Source organism: Equus asinus, chromosome 2, assembly GCF_041296235.1.
Source record: "Equus asinus isolate D_3611 breed Donkey chromosome 2, EquAss-T2T_v2, whole genome shotgun sequence".
NCBI lineage: Eukaryota > Metazoa > Chordata > Mammalia > Perissodactyla > Equidae > Equus > Equus asinus.
In genome coordinates, this window is record NC_091791.1 from 27,556,038 (window position 1) to 27,575,334 (window position 19,297).

General features: G+C 43.3%; 1 protein-coding gene across 2 annotated transcripts in view; it reads right to left on the reverse strand.

The window, feature by feature from the left end:
- The window catches only part of WBP1L (WW domain binding protein 1 like), a 53,864-nt gene that overhangs the window by 31,920 nt on the left and 2,647 nt on the right, over positions 1-19,297 (reverse strand). Inside the window, exon 1 of one of the 2 annotated variants that reach the window (XM_014852075.3) lies at positions 320-559. The exons of the other annotated variant lie outside the window; for it this stretch is intronic. Within the exon in view, the coding sequence (XP_014707561.3) occupies positions 320-346 (27 nt within the window). The 5' untranslated portion in view covers positions 347-559. Of the gene's footprint in view, positions 1-319; positions 560-19,297 lie in introns of those variants that run through there. 2 annotated transcript variants of the gene reach the window in all.

The following is a 19,297-nucleotide window of genomic DNA, read 5'->3' on the forward strand; positions in this document are numbered from 1 at the left end:
TCCCCTCCCCAGCCTCACCCCTCAACTATTTCCTCCACAAAGCTTCGGAAACGATTTTGTGGTGTCTAATGGAAAATCAGAATGGACGGCCCCAGAGAGACCTCAGGGATGTATGGGGTTAAGAATACGGTGGCTCTGGAAGTAAGGAGCAACTGGCAAACAAGAAGGGAAGGCAGGAAAATTCTGTACGGGAGCCGGCCTGCTGTAACTGTGAGGCATTTTCTCAAAGGTTCCCTCCACCCAAAGCGGTAGCCCGATAAACAAGCTCCCACCCTTCCTCCCTTCCCGAACCCGAGCCCCGTACAACCCGTTCAGTTACCTGTCTAAGACCCAAAAGAAAAGGCATCCTGCAAGAGCATCGTCCACACTAACGTTTGGAACAAAGAGCTTTTAAAAGTTAAGGTCTTGGAAAGAGCATTTCCCCCGGTGGGCCTGCGTGCTCGGCGGTTCCAGTTAACCAGCCTTCCCGAGCAAAGAAGAGAAAGTAAACAGAGTCCTGGGACCAAGCCGGCACTCTCCCTCCTGCTCGCCTCGCTACTCCCCACCCCCCCACCGGCTCAGACCCACCCCCACCTTCTCGTGACATATCTCAGACGCAGCAAAGCCGAAACTGTCTGCCAAGGGGGAAATGACATCAGTTCAGGCACAGCAGAAAAAACTCCAGACAGCTGCCGTGAATACTGAGGAGGATGTGCTGCAAACCCACACTGGCCAGCCCTGGACCCACCTAGAGCTGGAGCCGGCAACTGGAGGAAGACGGGGGCTGCCGCCCGCTCCCATCATGTCCCTGTGGCTTGGGTGGACATAAATCAAGTCTCTAAGGCTGAAAGAGCTACATTTCTCTGTATAAAGACTGGACTCCATAGCTCCCGAGGTATTGTTTCTACTCCTTGGGAAAGAAAATCAAGCCGGGTGCCTGTCAGTTTCACAGACACTTTTCTGCCCCCACACCGGCCAGAGTCAGTGCTCAAGAAATAATAGTGCATTAAGCCTGGCTGTCCCAACTTTCTCTAGGGATCCCAGCAATTCGCACGGGGAGGGCCTAGAGAGGCACCTCTTCCCCAGCTAAGGTAGGACATGCTACCTTGCACGCTGACCTTTCAAGCCCTCGCTTCTAGAGGAGAGTTTATATTTCATAAACAAACAGCACATGTACAGGTGCCAACATCTTTCCTCACTTGTCTTACAAAAGGTACAACAAGTCCCACTGCAGCCTCCGAGTTGCCAGTAAAGCAGATCAACTATATTTAAACCAACTCCTGTACTTTGGAAAAGTTCACCACCTTAGGTTTGTCGTGCTTTCTTCTCTAAGCAGCTCAGTTTATGGAGAAAATGGTTCTCTAACAACAAGCTTTGCACAAGAAGCAAAAGCCCTGGGGTTGGCGTCCCGATCTGACTTTTTCTCCTCAGTGGTGTAAGCCAGCTCTCGTCTGGCCACCCTTCCCTAAACAGTCGCTTGCTCCGGCCCCGAGACAACATTGCAAAGGACAAAATGCCCTGGTTTGGATTTGCACTTGCAGAAATGACTCTTCTTGAGGAGAACAGTCTTCAGAGGAACTTTATAAATCCAAAGTTACTTTGTCCTAACTGCTTGGACTGCAAATTAATTATATTTTCCATGACTCAAGGCAAGTATATCTCATCTTTCTTTTTATTTTCTGCAACGACTTTCTTTCAGTGATATTTATCACGGGGCTCCATGGGAGTGGTACTGTGCGAGGTGTGACCCAGGTAAATCAGAAATGATTCTCGCAAATTAGTATCTATCCACCTAGGACAATAAATTAGCACTATGCAACACTTACAGCATGGGGAGTTGCCAAAAGTACTTTTCAATCATTAGCGAATCCAGCCAGACACGCAATGTGCTTGCTGCAGGTCTCCCACTGACGGTCAAGGTCACATCGCCTTTCCTGACAAGGAAATGAATGAGCCCAGCCAGCTGAGCCATTTCCTCAAGACTCACTAAAAGAACACGGCCTCACTGCTATGGAGAAGAGGAGAGGGGTAGTGTGTAGAGAGAAGTGGCTTCTGCTGCTGCAGGTGTCGGGGGACTAGGGAGCCATTCTTCAACAAACAGGTATTCTCAAGACAGTCGGCCAGTCTCTGCTGTGCCTTCCTACCACTTGCACATACAGGCCAAAGTGCCAGACAAGCAGGCCTGGATATCGAGGCGCAGCCACCCAGGGAAAAGCAAAAAAGCTGTTTCAATGCCCTCCTTTCATTTCCTCAGTTCCCTGGCAACCGCCGATCACCAGAAAACACGTGCAGCATTATTAACCTTAACAATCAAACTGGAGGAAAGGGCAAGCCTCACCCCCTCATGGGCAACTCGGGTCTGAACCCACCTAACAAGACAGAGTGGCCCCTGAAGTTTTCCTGAAAGAGTACCATGTGTACATGTACTTATACATTTGTTCCAGACGTACCGAACGCCGACAGAGTGCCAGGCACTGTTCTAGGTGCTGGAGATACCGCCATGAGCAAAACACTCAGGAATCCCTGCTCTCATGGGCTATGGAAACATTCCACATTTCTAAATAACCAGCAGCAGCAGTGATCTCTGAATAAGTGAAATTGCAACAAAATTACTAGAAATCCAAAAATAGTTCTGTAAAAGTTCAATCTAAATGATAAAAATTGCATCATAGGCTTACAGATTTTCCCCTAATGAATCATCCTTTTATGGATGCTATTTAAGATAGTGTTTCTAATCAGCCTTTATCTACTTTTATCTTCTCACAAGATTATAAATTCCTGTGTGCAAGGCAGCATTAAACCCAAAGCATCACACGTAGCACAGTATCGTCTACTCTAACAAAGTGATTGCTGATAACGGCTTCTTTTCACTAATCTCCTTCTCCTTGCCCCTAGCCCTTTGCTGACCAATCCACAATGAGCACTGAGATGCGGGGTGGGGTGGGGAGAAAAAGAAGCTGAATGGACAAATGCAGGCATTCCCAAAAAGGCGAATTCACTTTTTTGCCATGCCCTACAAATATTACCACAACCCAGGGACAAAGTAGTCAGCTTAGAGATTTAAGCGGCAATATAATCGTTAGCAATTTCTGCTAGTCTGAAAAAAAAGTATCTTTTATGTAAGTGATCCAGGCTCATACAACAGCGGACCAAGAGTAAGTCAAATCCTTCTTCAAATAATTTTAGGCAGCTGCCTGACAATTCAGAATTAAATTCAATGTTAAATTCACTAAAAAAAAAAAAAGTCACACTAAATGAGAATTAAGTAGGATTATGTTGTCAAAATGTTGCGGTTTAACAACTGTTTACAGCCCCAAGCAGTCCTTCTAGTGACCCAGTCCCCTCCTCCCCAGTTCAGAGCACTCCCAAAGACAGTAATGCTGAAATCCTTTGGATTCAGATTAATTTCTTACTTGAGGACATACTGCAACAGCATGTCCGTTCATGGCTAGTGGAATTCATTCTTTCACTATAGTTGATTTAGGAATCTTTTGGCAACATTTTTCCAGGCAGCCTATTTATAATCTTTAAATTCTGGGATGGAGCTGGGGAGAGACAGCTATTTGTTCAGCAATGAAAATGAGCCGGACTCTGCGCTAGGAAGGAACTCCATTTAACCCACATCTCACAGCGCCGCAACACCCCCATGATGTTATCCCTATTATCCCCATGGACAGTTGCAGAAATTGAGGCATATGGAGACCTTGCCCCAGGTCACTCAGTTAGCAGGGGTAGAGCAAGGATTTGAACAAAGTCTCTTGCTCCAAAGATTGTTTCCTTTACAATAAGACAAGAGTCATGATATTAGAGCAGAAGTTACTACTAAGACAAAAACCAGAATTGAGAGTCAGTTGAACCTTGAGCAGACATACATGTCGCAGTTAGTGCCCCAGAACCCTATTTATAAAACCGCCACTTATGCTGGATCTGACAGTGGGGTTCCAGAGTGTGGAGTCAGGGCCCCTGGACCCCAGGATTCCCATTCTGACCCACTTCAGAGCCAGAGGTCTGTGAGGTAAATGACTGGGAAGGCCCCAAAGTTCTCATCTGTTCCCAGCCCACAACTGGTCCCCATACAAGGAGCAAGCTGGAGCGGAAGATCTTCGCATGCCTTGGATCTCGGGTAACCCGGTAAACTGTTCCACAGCCATGGCATCTGGCCGGCTGAGGCTGAAGGAGACTAGGGCAGAGGGCCAGGGGTTTCTAATTTTGCAATCAAGGAATCTGAAGAAAGAGGATTTTTGTCAGAACTGACAGCAACTGCCAGGCTTCTAGGGTAAAAGAGACTCTCCAGACCTAAAGCCATTTTATTTTCAGGAGGGTGGAGTGGAGGCTGCTAGGCAGACACAGAACATCTAAGATAAGAGACTTTTCTTATCTCTCTCAGGTTGGGCACAGGTGCATTTAAATGCCCTAGAGTTCTGACAAAAAAATAGAAGTGAATACGAATTCAAATCCCAAGCCAACATGAGGGCAACAATAAAAGTCAAACCGAGACATCTTCACGTCATGAATGTGAGGCTGGGCATCAATAAAAGGATCCTGAAGTAATTATTTTGGGGAATGCCACGGGAAGAATTCCAAACCCGGAAAAAAGATTTTCAGAACTTTGCCAAGTAGAAATGCTAAGGATCGCATAGCTGCCAGAAAACCAAGAATACTAGCTTATCTATGTCCTGGGGCTGGACAAAGGCAGACATGTAGCAAGGCTGCTGAGGCAAGAAAACATACCTCTCCTGCTTTCTGAGCAGGATGGGAGTTCCACAAGTCACAGGGCTTATTTCTTCCACAAGGAACCCATAAAAACCTGTGGATGCTTTCCTACTATTGAGTCTCTCCAGAAAGACAGTTGGGCAAACAGCCCCTAACTGCAGTACATAATCACTTGCTAAACATCAAAAGCATTATTTCCCAGAGGAAGGACTCTAACACACATTGATATCTCCTATTTTTCAGAGGAAAAACACGAGTGGCAGTGAAGTTAGGTAACTCACCCAACGACACACACCTAGTAGGCAGTGGAGCAAGCATTTTAACAAGGCTCGTGTAGCTCCAAAATAGCTTGAACACACATGGAGATGGTATTCTGATATTGTAAGTGTCACTTCTCCATCTTTTGCGACCTGATAGTCACAGTCACATCCAGCCACCCAGGATCTACTATGGGGATGAGAAGGATGCACTATTGGATGAATTAGTCTTGCCCCGGAGGATTTATTTATTTAATTACCCAGTTAGGGAGAAAAGACACCGGACACAGAAACAAACACAAGCACTCTATAATAAATGCGGGGGGAAGAGTAGAGACAGTAAGGGCAGGAAGAGTTCCAAGAAGGGAGGCTCTTGAGGGACAGAATGGCTAAAGAAAGCTATATCAAGAGATGGATACTACTGAAAACTATAAGATACTATTAAAAGAAATCAAAGAAGACACAAAGAAATGGAAAAATATTCCATGCTCATGCACTGGAAGAATTAACATAGTTAAAATGTCCAGATTACCTAAAGCTCTCTACAGATTCGATGCAATCCCCATCAAAATCCCAATAGAGATTTTTCATGGAAACAGAACAAAGAATCCTAAAATATATATGGAACAACAAAAGACCCCAAATAGCTAAAGCAATCCTGAGAAAAAAGAACAAAACTGGAGGTATCACACTCCCTGACTTCAAAGTATACTACAAAGCTATAGCAATCAAAACAGCACGGTACTGGCAAAAAAAGACACAAAGACGAATGGAATAGAATTGAGAGCCCAGAAATAAACCCACACATTTATGGACAGCTAATTTTTGACAAAGAAGCCAAGAACACAGGATGGAGAAAAGAAAGTCTCTTCAATAAAAGGTGTTGGGAAAACTGGACAGCCACATGCAGAAAAATGAAAGCAGACCACTATCTTACACCATGTACAAAATTCACTCAAAATGGATTAAAGACTTCAACGTTAGACCTGAAACCATAAAAATCTTAGAAGAAAACAGAGGCTCTCTGTATACTCTTTAACATTGGTCTTAGCATTATCTTTTTGAATATCATGTCTATTCAGGCAAGGGAAACAAAAGAAAAAATAAACAAATGCAACTATATCAGACTAAAAAGCTTGAGCATAGCAAAGGAAACCATCAACAAAACAAAAGGACAACCTACTGATTGGGAGAAGATATTTGCAAATCATATATCCAATGAGGCATTAATATCCAAAATATATAAAGAACTCATACAACTCAACAACAAAAAAAACAAACAACCCAATTAAAAAATGAGAAGAGGATCTGAATAGACAGTTTTCCAAAGAAATACAGATGGCCAACAGGCACATGAAAAGATGTTTAACATGGCTAATTATGAGGAAAATGCAAATCAAAACTATAATGAGATATCACCTTACACTGGTCAGAGTGGCTATAATTACCAAGACAATAAAGAACAAATGTTTGAAAGGGTGTGGAGAAAAGGGAACCCTCATCCACTGCTGGTGGGAATGTAAACTGATGCAGCCACTATGGAAAACAGTATGGAGATTCCTCAAAAAGTTAAAAATAGGGGTCAGCCCCATGGCATAGTGGTTAAGTTCAATACACTCCACTTCGGTGGCCTGGGTTCACAGGTTCGGATGCTGGGCACAGACCTACACCACTTGTCAGCCATGCTGTGGAGGCAACCCACTATAAAGTGGAGGAAGACTGGCATAGATGTTAGCTCAGGGCTAATATTCCTTAGCAAAAAAAATTAAAAATTAAAAATAGAAATACCCTATGAGCCACCTATTCCACTTCTGAGTATTTATCCAAAGAACATGAAAACACTAACCTAAAAGATACATGCACCCCTATGTTCACTGCAACATTATTTACAATAGCCAAAACTTGGAAACCATCTAAGTGCCTGTTGATGGATAAATGGATAAAGAAGATGTGGTATACATATAATGGAATACTACTCAGCCATAAAAAGAAAGATGAAATCTTGCCATTTGTGACAACATGGATGGACCTTGAGGGTATTACGCTAAGTGAAATAAGACAGGGAAGATAAATACTGTATGACTTCAGGTAAATGTGGAAGATAAATAAACCAACACATAGATACAGAAAATAGATTGGTGATTACCAGAGGCAAAGAGGGGAAGGGGAGGGCAAAAGAGGTAACGGGAGACATTTGCATGGTGATGGATGGCAACGAGACTTTTGGTGGCGAATACGATGTAGTCTATACAGAAGTTGAAATATAACAATGTACACCTGAAATTTATATAATGTTATCCCACCAATGTTACCTCGCTAAAAAAAAGAACAAGAAGAATAGACGGGTACTAAAATAACAGGTAGGGTTTGGGTGGGAGGAGCCAATATGATAAAATATGACAAATCTTGGAGTTGATTTTGTTCCACTCTGGGGGGTTCGGGGAGGTGGAGAGAAGATATCTACGCAATGCTACAGCCTCAGTCTTTTAAAGAGAGAAAGAGAAATAAAAGTAGCAGAAGCTGAAACCAGTTTGCAACAGTTTCCTGAAGTTTCTGCCTCTTGCTTCTCCGCCCCCTAACAAGAAAATCCTTTTGCGTTGACAATCACTCCACAAATATTTATTAACCTCAACGGCGGACATTTACTGCCCTCTCCAGAGAGTCCAGGGTTCTCTGAAACGCACCACTGACAGTGGGCTGTCACTGATGGTTAATGGGCTATTGCTGGATCTGCAAGTTTAGGTTTATCAGATACAACAGCAGCCTCGTTTGTTTTTGTACCAAAACGTTAAGTTCGTTTTTCCTGCCCTGGAGACAGTTCAACCTCAACCAAACTGGCAAGTAGCCAAAATTACATGAAAATCAGCAAGCTACAGCTCATGGCTGTCCTCAGACACATTTCATGTCTCCTCACAAATGGCTCTCTAAACCCAAAATCAGAATAAGAACACACGGAGGGATGTGGGTCACACCACCTACATGATACACACTCAGATGTAACTTGGAAAGAGAACTCCATTAGGAAAATTAGTCTTCAAGGTCTCCACTAAATCTGATTTCATCTTTCACTTTTATTTAAGCTTTAGGCAAGACAGAGCCATGGCCCACTTTAGGTGGGAACTCAGGTGCAATGGTGGCGCTATGGAAAGGGCTAACATCAAAGTCATTTTATTAAAGGCACCTCAACTCTGAGTCTCTAAAAGCAGCTCCAAGCCCTCTGGGTGCAAGGTCAATTGAGCAGTCATTCGCATTGCCCAGAGAGAGACCATCTTGGTTGCGTTTTCATACAAAACTCCACTCACTCTTTTATGTGCTCATAAACTCAGAAAAGTTATTTATGCTCAGGCTTATCTCCTCTTCTAAAGTCTAAGCAACTTAAGGGCAAAGTGCATAACTTCCACTTCTGGGTCCCTCAAAATACCAAGCATGCCCTACACCAAGTGGGCCCTTAAGAAAAGATTGTTACATAGATGAAGAGACTTAATGACTAACAAGAAGATGGTAAAAATGAAGCTAATACAGCTGAATCGCCAAATACTAGTGCAGGTGACATTTTCCTGGCCACCGAAACTTGGTAAACAGCTAAGAGTTGGGGAGAGTACCTGGGTATTACTTCGAGCTCATGAGGCTTGAACCAAGGATTGGGAAATCCTCTGTGCGTCTCACTATCCAGTAGTGTTTTGATTATGGGGAATGCGATGAAGCTGTCGATTTTGTCTCCCACTCACCAGATAACTCCATTAGCAACACCTGAAAGTTGCCTTTTTTACATAAAAGATTGTGAAATTTAATAAGGTCTAGCTGGAAACACAGCTCCTAGCACCATGCCTTCCTTCATTTCCTGGATCTTACGTAAATCAAATATTACCTCCTCCCTCCTTATGCTATTTGGTAACCAAATGTACTGCAGGTCTATTTCAGGGTCAAAAACACCAGAAGGAAATATTAAGACAATTTATCCCTCCCATAAGTTGTAAGGAGTGGTAAAACTTCTGGAACACACATGTCCACACCCCAAGCAAAATGATGACTAAAGGTGGTGAAACTGGTCGGGGGGGGGGGTGGTCTCACACCAGATGCAGGTGATGCTGGTCCTCTCATCATGCAACGCCCAATCACAGACCACACCTGAACCCTGGACCGCCAGGCCACAGGGAGTGAGGCAACACAGGATGACAGCAGCAAGCAAACCTACTTCAAAAACACCTTGACCTGGGGTCCGAATCATGAAGAAAGCACTAGAGCAAAGCAGAGGTGGGCAGAGAGACACTACTATGCAGTCCTAAAGCTTAGGGGGGGAAGTTGGAAGTGCCTTTGAGAAAGAATCCCCCATCACAGCAAGAAGGAAAGTCAGCGCAAGCCACTGTCTGTCCCTGAAAAAAATGAGCAAGCGCCAGTATCTTTGCACTTATATTCATTGTTTCAAAGTCTTTCACCTTGCTCAAGACACACATTCTGGGCAAGGTGTGCTCAATATTGCAGAAAAGGTGGCGCTCACCAGTGAGAGACACAATAAATCATCATCCTCACAGAGAACTCAAGGTTTATAAACTACTTTCACATCCATTTTAGTTGTTCCTGACGCCAGCTGGTGATGGGGTAGGCAGCTGTCACTGTCCCCACTTGCCAGACACTTTACTGAAGCTCTGCAAAAGTGAAGCTACCCAGGACTAGACGTAGGGTTTCTGACTGAAGTGACAGAGGTCTTCCCATGGAACCCCAGGGAGTGGCTGCCCAGGGGGCGGGGGGGAAATTTCCCTTTAAACTAGACTCTGCCAGGGCTCTGGCCCTCTAGACCTGGTCATGCTACCACCTATTCTCATGACCCTGGCCAATTACTTTACGTCTCTGTGCCTTCCTTCCTTCTATCAGCACTGCCCAGAGACGCTCTGAGCAGCCATTTCTGCGATAAGAGGCCCGTGTGGTCAAGGAAACCTACTGTCTCTTGGAGATTCATGACGTGTGCGCTTTACAGTTAAGCCTCTGAAGAGCACCACAGTTAAGAAGCCTGTTCAACCTAAATCTCCTACATTTCAAATGGCACAGCCTCTCTTTCCTACTGAACATCCGTTCACAGCCTCATTATCTCTACAGTGTCTTTCAGCCTACAAATTCTGTGTTCCATTTCTCCCTCAGCAGTGTTGCTCATCTGCCATGAAACCTCCTAATGCTGTATCCTGAGGGCGGGCACAGTCAGCCAAGCAAGGTTGGGGACACACAGCTTACACCCCTGGCGAGCTGAAAGAGGAGAAAATACCATGATGGGGTCTCCTCATTTTTCCAGGCTTCTCGGAACACGTGTGCAATCTCAGATAAGCGTAGGATTTTTCTGAAAATTCTCCCTATGCTAGAAAACGAGGGCAAAAGTCATAAGTTAATCTTTCACTTTATACACTGGGCAGAGGTTGGAAGAGCACTTTTGATACTCATAGGATTGCAGGGTGATGGTGGTGAGTAACGTTTTTTAAAGTAGTGGAACACTTTAAAAAGTGCAGGTTAATTATGAAAACTAAAGAACTGTCATAATTAGCTGAATTTCCTAATTGTATTTTTGCCGCTGGATCTAATTTAAATTCTCAAATGCAAGATCTTATCCTATAACATTAAGGAATTATTGTCAATTTTTTAGGGTGTGATGAGGTAGGACGGTTATGTTGAGGAACAGAGTCCTTTCATGTTTTAGAGATTCAAACAGAACTGTTTATGGTTGAAATGATATGAAATCTGCAGTTTGCGTCAAAATAATTTTAGAGGGGATGAATGGAAGTGAAAGAGGATACAGATAAAACAAAAGACAAATTGCTGCAGTCGGATGATGTCTACATGGGGATTCATTGTATCATTCTCTTTATCTTTGTATATGCCTAAAACATTCCATAATAAAAACAAAATTAAAGGAGTCTATTCTAAATAATGTCCATTCTGGGCCCAAAATAACATTCAGCTTTCAGAGCCCTTAAAAGAACTAAGGAAAAGCAAAAGCTCAAACAACAAAAGAAAAAAATAGATAAACTGGACTTCATCAAAATTAAAAACAGTTGTGCTTCAAAGGACACCATCAAGAAAGTGAAAAAAACCCTCAAAACCCACAGAATGGGAGAAAATATTTGCAAACCATTTATCTGATAAGAGACTCATATAGGCTTCTTGACTCTTCAGAGGTTTAACTGTAAAGCACACACGTCATGAATCTCCAAAAGAGACAGTAGGCTTCCTTGACCACACGGGCCTCTTACCACAGAAATGGCGGCTCAGAGCGTCTCTGGGCAGTGCTGATAGAAGGAAGGAAGGCACAGAGACATAAAGCAATTGGCTGGAGTCATGAGAATAGGTGGTAGCATGGCCAGGTCTAGAGGGCCAGAGCCCTGGCAGAGTCTAGTTTAAAGGGAAATTTCCCCCTGGGCAGCCACTCCCTGGGGTTCCATGGGACGACCTCTGTGCCTTCAGTCAGATAAAGGAATTTAAAACAGGCAAAGAATTGAATAGGCCTTTCTCCAAAGAAGATATACAAATGGCCAATAAGAACATGACAAGGTGTTCAACATCACTAGTTATTAGGGAAATGCAAATCAAAATCACAATGAGATACTACTTCATACCCACTAGGGTGGTTAGGATAAAAATGACAGATAACAAATGTTGGAGAAGATGTGGAGAAACTGGAACTCTCATACACTGCTACTGAGGATGCAAAATGGTGCAGCCACCATGGAAAACAGTCTGGTAGGTCCTCAAAAGTTAAACACAGAGTAACCACATGACCTAGTAATTCTACTTCTAGGTATATACCCAAGAAAACGAAAATATATGTCTACACAAAAACTTGTATACCAACGTTCACAGCAGCCTTATTCATAATAGCCCAAAAGTGGAAAAAGCCCAAATGTCCATCAATTGATGAACAGAAAAATAAAATGTTACACTCATACAATGGAATATTATAAAAAGGAATGAAGTACTGACACGTGCTACAACATGGATGAAACTTGAAAACATCATGCTAAGTGAAAGAAGCCAGTCACAAAATACCACATGATATATGATAACATTTACATGAAATGTCTAGAATGGGAAAACCAATAGAGACAGAAAGTAGATAGTGGTTGCCAGGGGTTGGGGAGAGGGAAGAAAGGGAAGGCCTGCTAACGCAGCATTTCTTTGTGGGGTGATGAAACTGTTCTGAAATTAGATAGTGTTTATGGTGGCCCAACCTTGCGAATGTACTAAAAACCAGTGAATTGTACACTCTAACAGGGAGAATTTTATGGTGTGTGAATTATATCTCAATAAAGCTGTTATTACAAAAACAAAAAGCCTCAGAAACCATCCTCACCCCAGAACAGGAAGTACCAAACGGAGGTTGGGGACAGGCATGAAGAAGCCGCAGGGAGCCCCTCACCTCAGTACAGTACACTGTGTGCCGAGAGCTGACAGATCTGCGTGTGGTCTAGCACTGTGGTCAGAATGGATGACGAACCACAACTCCCACACCCAAGACAATGGCACACTTTCTTGCTGGTGGTGACCTCCCCACTCTTTTTTCTCACTCAAAAGGGCACAATGATGTGCAAATCAGAAGAGTATATATTCCAACTTACCTGCTCTAAGAATAAATAACTTCATACTTTATTATTAGAAAGCAATTGCTGGAAAAACACCCCTCATCTATTGCTGAGGCTGATGATATGGAAAGTGATTCACACGCCTTTTGGACTAGGAGTTAATCAAAATATATTCTTAAATTACTCTACTGGAAAGAGATCTTGGGTCAGTCGGGGAATAGGGAAGCCTTAAAGGTTCCCCAAAGCTAAAAACAAAAAAGGAAGAAGAAGATAATAACAAAGCCTAATATTTACCAAACAATTACTATGTGGCAGGCATGTTCTAAGTGTTTTATAAGAACTAACTCAATTAACCCTCACAATAACCATATAAGCCAGGTGCTATTATCCCCAGTTTACAGATGAGGAAACCGAGTTAACCAACTGGCCCAAGGTTGTAAGGAGGCAGTATGGCTCCAGAGTCTGCACTCTCAACAATGCTGCTTCCAATCGTCCCTTCTTCTGGGATGACCACCACGGAACGGTGGTTGGTTAGGCATGCAATGAGACTTCTGTGCCACACAGAAATTGTCCAATGGCTCCAGGCCACCTGCCTGTCATCTTCCAGGGAACCACAAACCACCTCCTTCAGCACCTGGGGAGGTATTTCTCCTTTCTCCAGCTACAAGTTCACTGCCCTTGGGTGAATTCGGCTCATAGCAAACGGAGCAGCAAACTGGCTGCTCCAGACAGGGAGGAAACTAAAAGCTAAGCTTTTGAAGAAGAAAACTGAAACGTTCCCCGGGTGCCTGTGTTAAGAGTCAGAAGGCACATCTTCAAGGGTAAGCAGAAGGTATGGGTGAAGAAATGTTGCTTACACGTGTGTATGGGGACATGAGCCCAGGCATACCCTACTGAAGGGAATGTAAACTGATATAAACACTTTGGAGAGCAACTTGGCACTATCAACCCCAGATTTCAAATGTACATGCCCTAAAAGCCCACAATCCCCAATTCCACTTCTAAGAATCTAGCACAACTGCAGAAAGAAAGTACAACAATGTTCACTGTAGTACAGTGTGAAATGGCAAAAACTCGGACACGACATACGTTCATCCATGGAGGAGTGGTTAAATAAATCATGGTCTAAAGCAATAACACATAGGCATTTAAAAAATCAGAGGTATATAAGCAATATGGAAAGAAGTCTACAATTCATTAAGGTTAAAAAAAGTGCATGATGGGGGCCAGCCCCATGGCTGAGTGGTTAAGTTCGCACGCTCTGCTTTGGTGGCCCAGGGTTTCGCCGGTTCGGATCCTGGGCAAGGACCTGGTGCCACTCATTGGGCCGTGCTGTGGCGGCGTCCCACATGGAGTAGAGGAAGACTGGCACAGATGCTGGCTCAGCGACAATCTTCCTCAAGCAAGGAAAGGAAGACTGGCAGTAGATGTTAGCTCAGTAACAATCTTCCTCTCTCTCTCACACACACACACACACACACACACACACACACACACAAATCAAGCAGTTTCCATTAAAAATTTTTTTAAAAAGCAGCATATAGAATTTTGAAAAACATAACTATTTTCTTCAGGAACACATGCCTCTAATCTGCAAGAACATGTAATAAAACAGTGTTACAACATAAGATCTGTCTTGCTTGATACTTTAAAATCAAAACATACATGTTTTTATAACCTCACTCTAGGACCCATCCTTCCAAGCCACAAATATTCTTGCAACATCTTACATTCACTTTGACTTCTTCCAAAACAAGTTTAAATTAAATTCTTTAAAACACCTAAGACAGTGAATCAAAACCCAGCCATGGCACTATGAGGTGATGATGGCACCAGGAACAGACAATACATAGCTCATCTCTTTTCCCACAGAAGAAAGTATGGAAAGAAGAAAAACAAAAGTAAATAAATCAAAGCTATGGGAATGTAGCTGAGTAAGCATGGACTCAAAAACCCAGTCCATGCAAGACTGGCGATCTACAAGTCTGAGAGTGTGACCTACTTTACTTCCCACACAGGGAAAGCCCACAGTTATATCAACGGGCTGCAGAATTCAATAGGATGAGAGTTGTTTCCCCTTTCCTTACCTCCCAGGTTGCAATGTACTGGATTTATTTGTATTTCTTTGTTTGTGGTTTCCACATTGCATGCGGTTTTTTGGCCAAATTTTGCTCCACCTAGTGGAACTACAAAGGATGGTCCAAAATGGAGGTGCCTACAGCCAGACCTCAGCCTGTCTGTTTTATGCTACTGAGTAGACAGGTCACCCAGACCCACTATCACTGCTTCCTGTCACTCAGTGGCTGCTCTTACTGCCTAGGCGGTTATAGTGGGATCAGTGGCTCTGGCGGTGCCCATGACTGGGGTTATAGGGCAAGGAACGAACCCACGTTACTGCACCACCTGGATCCTGATGGTCCTTCAAGCATTAGGCCAACAACTTAAGGCAGGAAAGAAAGAGACCTTTTCAGGTGTATGGATGGCCAGGCATTCAAAAGGCAGTTGGAATTCTGAATCCAAAGCCATCTAAGATACACAGCATCCAAAAAGAGTTGCCAGCTAGTACCCAACACTCACAGATGAGCTGTATCCTGGGGCCTGAAAGAGAGGGCTCTCCTCTAGACACAGTCCCCTGAGGTCCAGGACAGTCAGCTTCCCTCGTGGTGACCCTGAGAACACCTAATGGTTTCTGCAGGCTGAGCGTGTGAGAACAAACTAACGTTCATGAGGCCGAGAATGAGAGTAGAGCCAAGACTTGGAATGAGAAAAGGAAAAAGTTCTAAGAACATGACTCAGTTCAGATTGGTTAAGGGACCACGGAGGGCATTGAGAAAGGAAAGGAACTGGCCATCAGGCTTTCACTGGGGCGAAAACAAACAAGTTCTTAAAATGAAACCACAAGGGTAGACCAAAGCAAGAGGAAAGAAAGTTCAAGACTGGGTGAATGGGGGGACTCGCTTGCTTACTGAACCACAGACTAAAAAAGTGTGCTTTTTTCAAAACGTCTGATGTTGGCTGACAAAGCAGAGCTCACTGGTAACATACGTCCACAAACCTGGGAGTAATCGAGATTCAGGATATTAAAGCTTTAAATTATCCCACCTAAAATTTGTTGTCAGAGGCTATTTCATACATTTCACATTGCTACATTCTCTCTTCGCAGGAAGGCTGACCTCAAACCCTGCAATAACGAGCAGGAGTGGTAAGGGGAGAGCAGGCAGCACTATACCAGCGTTTCCCCACCTTGGCACTACTGACGTTCGGGCTGGGCAACTCTTTGCTGTGAGGGCCTATCCTGAGCATTGTAGGATGTTTAGCAGCATCCCTGGCCTTCACCCACTAGATGCCAGTAGCACTCCCGAGTTGTGACAACCAAAAATGTTTCCAGACATTGACAAATGTCCTCTAGAAGGGGCAAAACCGTCCCAAATTGACAGCCATTACTCTAAGCATATAGGTTCACTACGAAAAGTTACCTACATAGCAAAAAGATCACGAGGACAAACCTAAACTCAGATATAGAACAGAATCAAGCAAGTTATTTTCAAACTCCCCAAATCACAGTTTCTGAACTTATTTTGGGAGTTGACACTAACTTACCAACCACAATGCACTCTGAGGACCACCAATAATAAAAGTAGTGATAATTATTATTATATTTAATAACCATTAAGTATATTCCAAGAGCTTTACATGTCTGCATCTCATGACAAACCTATAAGGAACATACTATTATTATTCCCACTTTACAGATGAGGAAACTGACGCACAAAGAGGTTAAGTAACTTGTTCAAGGATAATAAGAGGAGGAGTCAGGTTTGAAACTCAGGAGGTCTGTTCCCAACGCCCAGGACCTCACCACTATGTTAGACTATATCCTACCCGCACATTGGAAAGCTGTTAGATCTAATCATCTAAAATGTAGTCGGTAGCCACATGAAGCTATTTAACTTAAATTAATTAAAATTAAATATCATACCACTTTGGAAAACAGTCCGGCAGTTCCTCAAAAGGTTACACACAGAGTTACCATCTGATCCAGCAATTCCACTGTCAGGTGTATACCCAAGAGAAATGAAAACATATGTCTACACAAAAACTTGTACACACATGTTCATAGCAGCATTATTCATAATAGCTCCAAAGTGGAAACAGCCCAGCTGTCCATCAATTGATGAATGGATAAATAAAATGTGGAACGTTCATACAACTGAATACTAACTGGCCTTAAAAAGGAATGAAATACTGATATATGCAATGATGTACTGATATAGCAACACAGATAAATCTTGAAAACATTACGCTAAGTGAAAGAAGCCAGGCACAAAGGACCACATAGTGTATGATTCCATTTATGTGGAATGCTCAGAATAGGCAAATCCATAGAGACAGAAAGTAGATTAGTGGTTGCCAGGGACTGGGGGAGGAAGGGGTGGAATGGGGAGGTACTGCTAATGGCTATGGGGTTTCTTTTGGGGGTAATGAAAATGTTCTAAATTAGATAGTGGTGATGGTCACACAATTCTGTGACTTATTAAAAAGCCACGTTACGTACAACTGAAAAGGGTGAATCTTTTGGCATGTTAATCATATCTCAATAAAGTCGATATAAAAAATTAAATGTCATTAAAAATTCAGTTCCTCAATTATCCTAGCCACATTTCAAGTGCTCAGCAGCGACATGTGGCTAAGTGGCTACCAAAATGGAAAGCGCAGATATAGATCATTTCCAAGATCACAGAAAGTTCTACCAGACAGCATTGCTTCGATGAAAGGATATAAGGCCTCTGTACCATCTGACCGCAGTCCACCTTCCAAGGCTCACCTGCTTTCACACTCCTCTACACGCCCACATAAGAAGCTTCTGCCACAGGCTATGTGTCACCTCCAAATGCACGTTCCCATTTTCACCCTCTCATGACAGAACAGACTTTCCCCCTTCCTGGTCCATACAGATCCATCCTACTTATCCTGATCAACCTTGAAAGCCCCATCCAAACGCCTCTTCCTCTGTGAAGCTTTCCCTAAATCTCCTCCTTCCCCCTGCCCTAGTACAATCAATTGCTCCCACCGCCCTTCGTCTGTGCTTCCATTACAGCACTGATCACGCTGGATTACAACCCTTTGTGTGTGTTATCTGTCTTTCCCACAAGATTACCAGGTCCTCGAGGACAGGAATTCTGTTACTCATTTGAGGTTTCCCAGTGCCTAGCAATAATAATAGCCTGCTGCAAAAAGTGGCCATTTCAGGAAATGTTTGCTGAATTCTCCTGAAAGGATTTACACAAACTCAAGGTGTTGATTTCAGACAATGGCTCACTTTGGTGTATGAAACAGACTAAGAAAATGAGGGAAAGGGGATTAGAATCTGGAAGTCTCATATCCTGCTATTCTACAAGAAGGAATGATGGCGATCACACTGAAACGTCATATTTAAGAAAGAAGGGGCAAGTATGGCTTCTGGACTGAAAACTAAGGCAATGGAGGTGAGGAAAGGTGGAGTAGAGGGACAAGGGGTATACTACTGAGGGGTGTGGTGAGAAAAAATAGCAGGAACTAGGGCCCCCAGCCGACTCAAAGTTTTAAGCATGGCAGAGGTAACGTAAGGACCGTGTCTCCAGAGATTTGTGCCCAGACCACTGGCTTAGTCATTTTACGGAAAAAGGGCATTTCTACTAAAACTTTATTTTAAATAATATAGTCAGATTTTTCTGGTAAATCTAACCAACGATAGAAAGAAACTCTCTGTATCTCAAACACAATTTAGCCCCAAGAGACAAATGCCAAGGCCTTACTTTTTGGAGACTTCTACTGCTTTTTTATTCTTTATGGATTCAAGGAGTCACGTGTGAGTCGCAGCGACCTATAGAAGAGTTAAGTCTAAGGTCCTGATCACAGACGTGAGCTACATGGATGAACTGTCCTGGGCCAAGATGGCAAGAAATGATTGTCACAGTGCAGAGCTGGTAAGAGGGAAAGCAAGCCACCTAATATGATATATTTCCAATATTAAATGCATACATAAAGAAAAGATTGTATTTGAGAGAGCCATTTCAAGGGAAAAAAATGCCATGGGGTGTCCATACCATTTTCAACATGGAATGAGTACAGGGAGTCCCCCTGAACTCAGAGTTAGCTGGAAGCCACTTGTTGAAATAAGGACAGTGAGGACCTGAAGGAAGTCCTATGCCAAAATGGTCTCTGATTTTTTTTTTAAATGATTTCCACAAGCCAAAAACCAAAACAAACCAAAACCCAAATTGACTAAATTGTGGTAGATTCAGAGTTAATAATTAATAGCAACTTTCATTCCAAAGGTTAAAATACAAAACACAAATCTCGCTATAGATATCTAGTGCTCACCAACAGAAAGAGACAAGGGTGTGAGGCAGGGGTGGGAGCGTATGAGGGGAGGGGTCCGGAAGAGACAGACTACTCATTATAAAAACTTTCCCTTTTCTGAAGGAACTGTAACCACATAATAGCTGCTGGTCAGTGCTAGCATCCATCCAAATGGAATAAAGTACAAAAGCCAGCCTGTCCCAAAATAAGTAGTGGAAGTGCCAAAGAAATGATAAGAAAGCAGCCTGAGATGGACAAACTGCATTTAGGGCATGACACTGAAGATCCCCTCTCACATCTTCTCACCCCCTCCCAGGTTTCCATGACCTAGTGAGGAACCTCCATTTTCCATCTTTCCTCCTGCTAAAGAAATGGATTTGGTGGCCCACCACTGCTCTCCATCGGGACGAAGCACCCACCTCCAAAGGCTCCAACGTTCCAAAT